The sequence below is a fragment of the Sinohyriopsis cumingii genome, chromosome 14 (genome assembly GCF_028554795.1).
Source record: "Sinohyriopsis cumingii isolate HCF-2022 chromosome 14, ASM2855479v2, whole genome shotgun sequence".
Classification (NCBI taxonomy): Eukaryota; Metazoa; Mollusca; class Bivalvia; order Unionida; family Unionidae; genus Sinohyriopsis; species Sinohyriopsis cumingii.
In genome coordinates, this window is record NC_142974.1 from 51,328,497 (window position 1) to 51,340,503 (window position 12,007).

The following is a 12,007-nucleotide window of genomic DNA, read 5'->3' on the forward strand; positions in this document are numbered from 1 at the left end:
CCACATACAATTTCTTGACCATCCAGCAACAGGCATACAGGTTGCCCATCCGGAGGTTGTGCTGATGTCAATTTGGTTAGGTAGCCACTCGTGTGACTGATACTGGGTCTACCAGATCCATTTGTCTCAATGGAACCAAATCTCATAGAAAAGAACTCAAGAAGGTTTACTGTGTAATTTGCAGAATGAAGTATCTCTGAGCTCTACAAACTGCTTTTGTTCACTTCTTATAAAGTCAAACATATGTACTGGGTCTTGCTTGAAAATCTCTTTCATAGTGTCAATACAGGAGAGAGGTTGTATTATGTCTTTGTGATTGCCCACTGACCACAACCAATTCCTGGCAATGAAACCAGATCGTATCATAAGTACCACTAAGCCATCTGATCAAAACTGAAGGTAGACTGGGACAACAGAGAGGGATATAATTTACTAAATCTACATGCCATCCTGAAGACTATCATGAAACAGGTTTTGTATGGAAGGAGCTTCAGCACGGTCATGGCTAAAGGATAAAATATTTTTTAATCCCATGAAAGGTTCCACTTATGAAACAATATAAGTGATCTAGGCATATGGATATCAAAAGTCGACAAAGTGTGCCATGATGACAGAATGTATCTGATATCATAGAAAGATAGCCTTAATACATTTTCTCCTCAAACAGCCAAAGAAAAAGTCAGCTACTTGTGGGTAAGAAGCATTAAAATGTTTATGACATTGCATTAGTCCCTGTAAAACATGCTGCTTCCCTTCATAAGCTGTTAAAGTAGATGGCTGCCTAGCAGTTGCCATTCATTCCACAACTGAATGGTTGAATTGTTCATGATGTAAGATTTACTAGACAAAAGCTAAACATGAAGGAGAAGATAGTTCTGGCAAGGATGAAACATAATGGTCAGAGATTGTTTGAGAAGACTCAGCCTGGCTGTGACCTTCCTGGGTAGATCTTTTGGTAGTCCAAGAAGGATGTTGATCCAAAATTAGTCACATGGTGAGAGGCAATCATTCGCTCTCCTGGTACATCAATTTCTATATAATCTAAACAACTAAGATCACTGGCTGTAGGTAAAGGCCCACATGCCCTCTGAACTAAGAGAAAGAGTGTCAATGGACCAAGCTTCAGGATCTGGTATGGGGAAAATGAAGGTTGACAGTTTGTTATTCCACCTGGCTGCAAACAAATCAATCATCAGAAGCTGCTTCAGCAAGCAAATGTAATAAAAAACCAAAGGATGGAGATACAATTCTGTATGGAGAATTTGTCCCTTCCTTGCATTGGCCAAGACATGTAAACTGCCAGGAATGTGTCTGATTTGGATCACAATGTTGCCCAGACCAGAATGCAGAGTTGGGGTGAACTACTGCTGTCCTGTTTGAGGAGGAATGTTAAAACCACCGATTTGTATGAGATGATATGCTAGACCTTGGTCTGATGATGTCATTCCAAACAAAAAAGAAGGCCTTGATGATAGATTTCATCTCCAAGAGATTCACAAAGGGACCATATTCTATGCACTGTGCTGGTAGCTGACATTGCCTAAATCCAGTGACAAATGGTTTTCTCATCCACAGGTGCTTGCATCGGTACACAGAGCCACATCACGTATCATCAGTTTGAGAGGTATTTCTATCATGAGCCAACCTTGGTTGCGCCTCTGGTCCTGGAATGATAATATCTCTCTCATAACTTTGTTTCTGTAATTGGATGACATGGAAGGGGAGCACACTTGAGATTGAAATGTAATCTGTAAATGGCACATTTTTACGTGCCCCAGTGGCAGAAGATCCTTTGCTGCATAATGCTATCCAAGGAGTTGTAGAAACTCCCTGGTTGAGATCCATTTCATGTCAGAAATGAATCATGCAAGGATGACGAATCCAACCACCCAAAAGTAGAGAATAGGTGCAAGAGAAAGTATATAACCAGACGGGTGAACTGATGGGATGGAAAAAGATTAGAGTTCCCAATTAGTCAGAAAAACTAGGTGATGTACGAAGAATATGAGAATGTTCTTTCCTTTGACCTGCATTTAGGTGGTCATATGTTTATGGAAGATGTCCAAATATGTTGCTGTGGAAGTATAAAAAGTCATATGGTAACAGATATACAATAAATGAGTTTGTTTCAAACAGGCCCATTGACTTATGTTCAAGCTGGATAAGAGAGCTAAACTGGTATCTTTTGGTATGTAAACTGCAGGAATTTCTGTCATATCAAGACAGATGGTAAATGAGAGCTTGCAACTGTCTGTTCTGACCAGGAAAAGCTTGCAGCAAACCAATGGAGATTGGATTCCATACCACCTGTTTCTCCATAAGCATATTGGTTGCTTCTGCAAAAATAACCATGCTAAAAGCTTCTTAACAATATGCATAATAAGATTCTGCAATTCGTGTTACATGAAACTGAATTAATGTTGACTGACTCTAAGTAAGGTGTTTTCAAATTTGAAATTTTGAGCAAAGTTCAGGTTTGGTTCTCTTTTGTCCTATTTTGAACATAATTTTGACCAAGGAATTTGACAGTACTTACCACATTCAAGTCCCATGTTACTTCCAAAGCTGTCTGGGCAGAAGGAATCAAAATGTATGGTACAATAGTCAAGACTTCTCTGTCCTGATGAACAAACGATGTTATTTATATGTGTTCTTGGGCCATCACCATAATAGCTGTCATACTCCCAAAAACCAGTGTAACTACACAGAAAACAAAAATAAAATTAAATTAAAACACCAACAACAACTACTACTACTAGTGCTACAAAAATAACACTATACTGCAATAATAATAATAAAGACAGCCAAGTCACAAATGGTCCTAAACTGAATCAGAATGTAAAGGGACATAATTCTAACAGTAAAGTGAATGGGACAAAATTCTTTAGTTTATTAAGTACACTTGTGTCCTAAAGACACTTTACATACCAAACTGATATCAGAATATTTAAACATAAATATTTTCAAGCTATGATGGAGGCTCAGACACAAAATGTCCAATGGAAAGACAAAAATTTATTGGACAAGAATTATAACTCTAGTCTAAAGCAGTGTATATAAAATGAATTCCCCTAAAATGCATATCTGCCTCTAATAGAGTGTTTGCACCGGACACCAAACTGCATTTGAACACAATGAATGTTTTTTAAGATAAACTCATTACAGCAACTTGTTTAAGTTGTGAAACTGAAAACAACTTGCAACAAAGAGCATCACAAATTGCAAATGACATGCCTTTCTCATCATCTTTTCCCTATTAATGTCCTTGATCTCTGAAAAATGGAATTGTCTATTGTTTCATAATGTGTGGACCAAGTAAGGTTTCATCAATATATCTGTAGGGGTAACATTCTGGATAAGGAAACAGACTATTGGCTTACATTTTCTCTTTCTGTGATCTAGACCTTGACACAGGGAATGTTTATGGCAAGTGTTGCATGGTCTAGTCATGACCTATAACTGGTTAAAATTTCAGTAAAATACTTTAATTGGTTAAACAATTATAATCTCAACATGGGATATAATTCACAAAAATACATTTTTCTTTATGTTGAATCTTGACCTCCAGTCTGGACTGGCCGTCTTAGCCTGTATGCAATATGCCAACTATACATAGTATAGACACAGAATTATAATTTTCCACTGCCATGACATTGATCTTAAGAATGTGAGGCAGATAAATGGAAAGCAGCACACCACTGTACATAATTTAAAAACTAGCTGAAACCTAATTACATATCATAGGCATGTCAATAGCGATGTTCATTACAAGGTTACAAAACACAGTGACAGTTCCCATATCATCTGATACTCACATTCTACCTTCCCTTCCCATATTCTTTGGCAAATCATAAATTGCACTGACTGATTTTATTTTTATTTAAAGTAATAGATCAATAATGATTAAAACATTATAAGCAAATATGAAAGACTTTGTTTCTTCCGATTGATATATTTTCCTTCAGGTAATAGAGGAAATTCTATAACATAAACAAATATAAGCTTTTATTATATATTTAAGTGCGAGATATAGAGACTAGTTGATGAAATAATTTGATATTTTTTTCTCGTGCCTTTATTTTCATATGTGAAAAATATATCCTTATACTTTCACATGTGAAAAATATATCTTTATACTTTCATGTGAAAAATATATCCTCATATTTTGGGCCCCAAGTGGCCGAGTGGTCTAAAGCGCTCTCCGTTACGGATCACTGCCATCTCACCTCTGTCTGCGTTGGTTCGAGTCTTGGATTCAGCCAATGTGGGTATGTGAGAAAGCTCGCCAGTAGCTTCTCGTGGGTCGGTGGTTCTTTCCAGGGGTTTTCCTGGGTTCTTCCTCCACCATTAATACTGGCTACCACATATAGCCTATCATGTGCTGAAAAATATTTTCACATGTAAAACATATATCCTTTTACAGTAAAAACTGCTATGAGCGACCTCTGCAATAAGCGACCACCTGTCGTTTCCAACCACAATCGTAATGCATGGATCGATTTTATTATATAAATGCTCTATTATGAGTGACCACCTGCTGAATGCGACCAGCGACTGCGATGTCTTGGCAAAATATGCATTTCGACATTGCTATGAATGACCGCATCGCAAAACGAGGATAAACTCTACCGACCTTTATTTAATCCCCGTAAAAACAACTGCTCATATCATTCTAAATTTTTTTTATAAAAAGTTTACAAAATAGGCTGGCTACCAGTGATTTTTTTTCTTCTATGCCTATATTGTTTTACAGTTTTTGTCATAAACCAGACTAGCGTATATGTAGAGTAATTCAGAAACAATTTCATTTGCTAAAATATGTGATCTTCAAATGTAAATGTGATTTCGTGTTTAATGATAGAAGTATATCTTTATTGCTATTTAATTTTGTTATTAGATGAATGCATACAATATTTTAGCAATAACTATTAATAAAGAATTGAATATTATGTACAGTGATTGTGGCCATTTTTCTTGAAATTGTTCTGAAACTGGACCTTGAAAACTGTTTTTTTTGTCGTACAAATCTGCTATGAGAGACTACCCGTCTTGAGAGACCGCGTTTTGTTGGCAGAAGGGGCAGTCTCTCATAACATGTTTTCTTGTATTTTCACATGTGAAAATAAAAGATTTCCCCATTATGCCATTTGATGCTTGATTGTGTGTGCCTACAAAACTTGTACATGCAACAACAAAAATGAGTACTGTATGATCTAAAACAAATAAATATAAACTACCTTACATTTCAAACAATTAGAAATTAATATTTGATAAGGAAATTTGACCAGATTGCCATTCACGTCTCGCCAAAGATATTTCCCCTTACTTCTTTGACAAAAATGACAAACCCGATGTGATACCTTGCTGAATCAGACTTGCTTTTCTTTCAAATTGGGTCAAATAGTTTACAAAATGACACAAAAAGTGTATTTACCTCAACAGATTAGGTCAACCACATCCTATTACTTTTGTAATTAATATATCTTTTTATGACCAGGCTATGAAAGTAAGGCAACTTTATTAAAAGGGGATAGGGGATCAGAGCATATTGTGCAAAAGAGTGAGTTTTATCTTCTAAACTTCAATTCTGCAGCAAATTAGGTATATAATAAAAAAAAAACTTTCTTTGCTTATGTTAATACTAGATATATTTCATCTTGTGGCACCAAAAACTACATATTTTATCCTGTGGCTTTGCCACCTATTAAAATATCATGTTATTTGGTAGCACATGATTAAATATATCTGGTTTTAATGTAGGAAAAGAAAATATCCTCTATAAATTATTTACAACACCTGAATCCCAATTCAAAGCAAAATGATGCAGCAGAGTTGATATCAAAGGTGTAATCCCTATCGCAGACAGTTCCCCATGTTTCATTCACCAGAACTTCCAGTCTGCCTGTATAATCTGAGTTTCCATCCATAAGCCGAATACCCTCGATCAGTGACCTGTACCCACCATCTATTCAGGCAAAAAGCAAAAAAAGTTTTCAAGAACATTTATAAATTATGGTATCAATTCTTGGATAATTCTAAACCTTAACTGAGTTTTTACTTAATTAGTCAGAAACCATATTTGCGCATTTCCTTGTAAAATTTTGCTGTTTTTAAATAATCTTACACACTGACGTCCTCTATAAATTTGTACAAGTTTCCTTTTGTTCTTAGTCTATACATTTTTCCATGAGATACAGAAGTCCTGATGTACTCAGCCCTGTCTGAATTAGTGATACCAGTGGGTACAAATTTGGTTTTTATTGGTTTTTCAGTTACTATACTTTTAACAGGCTGTGTAATGCTGAGGATATTATGGTTTGAAACGATACCCTTAAGCAGCCTACCTGGGCTTGTCTAGGTAGGGCATTTGAACCTATAATACCTACACAGGTCAGCTGCCTCAGCATGTCATTGGGAAAGACACTTAGTTCCCATTTCCTCTGCATCGTATGTTGAAATAACTCAGGTAGAAAGTATGCAGTATGTATAAGCATGCCAAAATTCTATTTGAAATTGAAAACAAGAGACTCACTTATGTCTATGATTGCTCATCTGGCTGACATCTGTCACATTTCCAAAAGTAAAATAATTCTGGAACCACTGACCTTATAATCATCATTCTTTTTCTTACTGACTTACTCCTGATGATAGAAAATTCATATAACACCTAAAATGAACTTGAAAATAACCTACAGGATGCTGGCTTTAAAGATTTGAAGTATGGTAAAAGGTAATTAGTATAACTTTTCAAAGCCAACTGTATTGGGATGCAGTCAATTCATGGCATACTGTTCTATTTAAACTCTTATGTCAATATGCAGAACTTTTCATAGTGAGCTGTACTGGGATGCAGTCAAGTCTTGGTATGCTGTTCTATTTAAAATCCATACTATGTCAAGATGCAAAGCTTTTCATAGTGAGCTGTACAGGGATGCAGTCAATTCTTGGCATGCTGTTCTATTTAAAATCTACACTATGTCAATATGCAGAGCTGTTCATAGCCAGCTGTAAAAAGATGCAGTCAATTCTTGGTATGCTGTTCTATTTAAAATCCATACTATGTTAAGATGCAAAGCTTTTCATAGCTGTATTGGGATACAATCAAGTGTTGGCATGATGTTCTATTTAAAATCCACACTATGTCAATATGCAGAACTTTTCATAGCCAGCTGTAAAAAGATGCAGTCAATTCTTGGTATGCTGTTCTATTTAAAATCCATACTATGTTAAGATGCAAAGCTTTTCATAGCTGTATTGGGATACAATCAAGTGTTGGCATGATGTTCTATTTAAAATGCATTGTACAATGTATTAGGACACATATATAGTACAGTGGTAGGCATTAAGAAGTATGGGCTAAGAAACCAGTAATGTGTTGGATATATGAGGTTCAATGTAAACAGATTCCATAGTACATCAACAGATTTGCAAGTAACTCACCTTGAACTGTAGGAATTGTTTCTAACCCTGCAAATGATAATTATCATAATCACTATCAAAATAATAATAATAATAATAATAAGAGTAATTCAGTTATAACTCACATAATAAAATGATTTATTGTTATAAAAAATGTCAGTAAAATTAAACATGATACTTTGTAAACTGTAATAGATGAATCATCACAAAATACTTTAATATGGACATGGCGATGGTCGTGAAGTTATGTATGAGTGTTTCTTAGTGCCATTAATTCAGAACCATGTGGCATTGTATAATGCATAAATTTATTTTTGTCTCCAAAAGAGTCAACATGTATAGATTTTCTTTTTAACTTAATTTCAAATAGGATGGGACATTTATAGAAAAGACGCAAGTAATGATCTTGAACTGACATTGTAACTGGGTCTTTTGCACCAAATAGTAAATGGAACAGGAGATAACATTAAAAAACGGTGCAAAATGAACTTTAGACTGTATGCTTGAATTAGCATGTGATACAGTCTTCTAATTGCTGAGATTCAGCTCATGAACACATAATGTTTAAAAATTAAAATAATTTTACAGTTTAAAGAAATTAACATTCTAATACTGTATTTCATATAATTTTTATTAATGATTTCTTACATGTACAAAGAAGAAATTGCAACTAAAATATCTATTTTGCATTGCTGCCTGCAACCAAATGACCGAAGTACTGTGAACCAAGAGAATTCAGTGAATCATGAGTATACTCTGTTAATCTGTTAATCAAGGGCAATTACTCAGTAAAATATGGCGATGATATTTCTTGAAATAAATATCATTTAAGCCAACTGGTGGAGTCTGCAAATTCATGTAGTTTTGCTGGCCTAAAATTACAACTATTAACAGGTCGGGGTCCACAAAATTGTCTAAAGTTAAGAAGGGGTCATCAAACTCAAAAAGGTTTGGAACTACTGATTTCAACTTTTGTCAAATATGACCATTAACATATATTTTGATTGAAATAAAAAAAGGTAAATGGCTGATTCATAAGTCATGAGGCTTATGTTTTTATTCAATCAAAGTCTGCAACTCAGCAAAATATTGACTTGCTATACTGCAGAGTTTGATTCTTAATGCATTACATATCTAAAGTGAGATTATTTTGCATTCTAATTTATGGCTAGAGTCTTTTTAGGTGAGGCAAGAATATAGTTTTAAAAAAGCTTAAGATCTGGTCACCTGCCCATCTCTGGCTTTCTCAAACAGCAGTAAAATGATAAACACAAGCATTGTAAACAACAAATTATATATCAGTCCCATTTTTAATAGTCCACAGCATTGGGACTGGTAGAGCATGGTTAACTCAGGAGGCTAGTGACCCAATGGTTTGAATGACACACACCTTATGCAAGGTATAAGGTCATAAACTACAGTTTCTAAGAAAAAACAATTATGATTTTACGAGGCTTTAACATGCATATACCTTCAAACTCTAGACCAGTGAATCTACTGGTCACTTTATTATCTCACATGCATGTGATCCAAAATGTTTTGGTCAAGGAATTTATTGTAGAATAAACAGGGGTTCCACATTTTTCCAGGATGAAATTGACTTCTTAAAGGTTCACCTTTGACCCTTACTAGATGGAATCAACAACAACCTGGTGTGAAAAAATGCGCATGCTTGAAATCAAAGGCTGCAGACTCTCATATAAAATTTGAATTACAAATACAACCATGTATAAATCGCTAGAAACAAGAATGAATATTGGGCATCATAAAATCTGCATATAGCTCATTAAAATTTACATTAAAAAACTACATCTTTACACTGCTTAAATGCATATGTTGGTATTAAAAAGTCTCTTTAGAAAAGAGTTGTTTTGAAGTTAAAATTTGTCAAAAGTGTTAAAAACTATATGCTTTTGTATTAAAAGAAGGACTCAATTGTATAAAGAAAACCACATATATTTACTTGGTGCCCTAGTATCTACTTTCGATGCAATTTGACGATGAACTGTATATTTAATGCAATCAATGGCAATCATGCAATGACAAGTGCCCCAGCAATTGGTAGATTTCTAGGTACATAACAAGGTCTGGTAGCAAAATGCAATGCAAAGTCTAGTTGGCAGTGGAAGTGGTGTTGAAGTTTACTATTGACAGTAATGTTTAATGTTAACGATTATGTAGTTTCCAGTGCAAGCTACCACATACCACATATTAAGTGAAGATTTATCACAATACGTTTTTGTTAAGAAACTGGGAAAGATAATCTTGATGATGTTTCTCTTAAACCTATTGAACGCACATGTTACAGACAGTTCTGTAACATGACAGTACAATGTGACACCAGACTGGTCTTCATATCTTCTTCATAATTAAAGATACAAATTTAGAGTGGACTATTGGATAACCAGTCCTCTTGACCTATCTCATGATTGCCTGAGTGCTTTCAATAACTATTAAAATATGTTTAGGGCAAGCACCCAAATGATCCATAGAGTAACTGCACCTATACTGACTGAAAAGTTCCACAATCTCCAAAATATCCAGTAAGAACTCCACGAATTTAGATAATGATCAGTTCAACTATGACTCATTATACAATTTTGCTACTATCAATCAGCAGATGAAAATTCCCAGTATATCATGACTTAGGCAGTTATCATGTAAATTCTATTCTTATTTCAGCCTCAATGACCCTGACCTTTGAGCTTTTGACCCCCACACCAATCAATGTCTCCCATACCTTAAATGCAAGTTGTCCAAAAACTTTGTTTCAGTGACATAATATAAAAAAGACATAATATAAAAAAGAGTTGTTATGCACAAAAAATTGTCCTATTTCAGTCATGGTAACCTTGACCTATGATCTTTGGACTAAAAAGTCAATATGCATATTCCTTATCCAAAAATGCAAACTATCCACAAAACATTCCTTAGTTTATATGCAAGATACATTTTTATTTTTTATGTTGACTTAAATAATGTATTAAGGTGCCTGGAAATTGTATATGAAACTTATTATATTAATATTGATAAATAGGAATAACTATTATATTTATGAACAGTGGTGTACAAAAGAGTTGAAGGTAACAAAAATATATACAATATAGCATACAGCTATAAAAGTCTCACCTGATGTGCTGATGGGCAGGCAAGTTGGGTCATCCACCTGATAGGGAAGGAACTTGCAGAAATACTCCATATTTAAGAATGACCAGGAGTTATATAAAGATTCCTTTACACAAGTCCTTGCTACCACTGAGAACAAAATATTGTAAATTTATTCACACTTTATATATCTGATTATAATGCCAATTTCTTAAAATTTGATGTCAAAAGACCTTGTCTTATGAAAAAATTTTCCCCATCATTTCAAATAATTTACAAGGTGGTTTCATGGGAGCTTCTTAGAAGTTACAGCAGTACATTTTTTGTTAATTATGGTGACAACAATGACTGTATTCAAGCACTGACTCATAGTTATCTTTGTACTGATTATTCCTTTTCATTTCCAGCACTTCACAAGCTGGTTTCCTGGGAAATTCTTACAAAAAGTACTGCCTGTTGATAATGGTGACAAGAGCTCATGTATTATCATTGACTAATTACTAACACATGTATTCATTCACTGACTAATTACTAACACATGTATTCCATCACTGACTAAATACTAACACATGTATTCCATCATTGACTAATTACTAACACATGTATTCCATCATTGACTAATTACTAACACATGTATTCCATCACTGACTAATTACTAACACATGTATTCCATCACTGACTAAATACTAACACATGTATTCCATCAATGACTAAATACTAACACATGTATTCCATCACTGACTAAATACTAACACATGTATTCCATCAATGACTAATTACTAACTCATGTATTCCATCATTAACTAATTACTAACACATGTATTCCCTCATTGACTAATTACCAACACATGTATTCCATCATTGACTAATTACTAACTCATGTATTGTATCTTGGACTAATTACTAACACATGTATTCCATCACTGACTAATTACAAACACATGAATTCTATCACTGACTAATTACTAACACATGTATTCCATCACTGACTAATTACTAACACATGTATTCCATCATTGACTAATTACTAACTCATGTATTCCATCACTAAATACTAACACATGTATTTCATCATTGACTAATTACTAACACATGTATTCCATCACTAAATACTAACACATGTATTCCATCATTGACTAATTACTAACACATGTATTCCATCATTGACTAATTACTAAGACACATATTCCATCACTGACTAATTACTAACACATGAATTCTATCACTGACAAATTACTAACACATGTATTCCATCATTGACTAATTACAAACACATGAATTCTATCATTGACTAATTACTAACACATATATTCCATCATTGACTAATTACTAACACATGTATTCCATCATTGACTAATTAATAACTCATGTATTCCATCACTAATTACTAACACATGTATTCCATCATTGACTAATTACTAACACATGTATTCCATCATTGACTAATTACTAACACATGTATTCCATCACTAATTACTAACAC

General features: G+C 34.2%; 1 protein-coding gene across 1 annotated transcript in view; it reads right to left on the reverse strand.

Moving 5' to 3' along the window:
• LOC149783787 (uncharacterized) overlaps positions 1 to 12,007 on the reverse strand; it is a 138,841-nt gene that overhangs the window by 110,243 nt on the left and 16,591 nt on the right. The window contains exons 5-8 of the mRNA XM_089932912.1: positions 10,549 to 10,674; positions 7,441 to 7,467; positions 5,797 to 5,965; positions 2,537 to 2,700 (exon numbers count right to left, since the gene is read on the reverse strand). Of these exons, the coding sequence (XP_089789038.1) occupies positions 2,537 to 2,700; positions 5,797 to 5,965; positions 7,441 to 7,467; positions 10,549 to 10,674 (486 nt within the window). The remainder of the gene's footprint in view (positions 1 to 2,536; positions 2,701 to 5,796; positions 5,966 to 7,440; positions 7,468 to 10,548; positions 10,675 to 12,007) is intronic.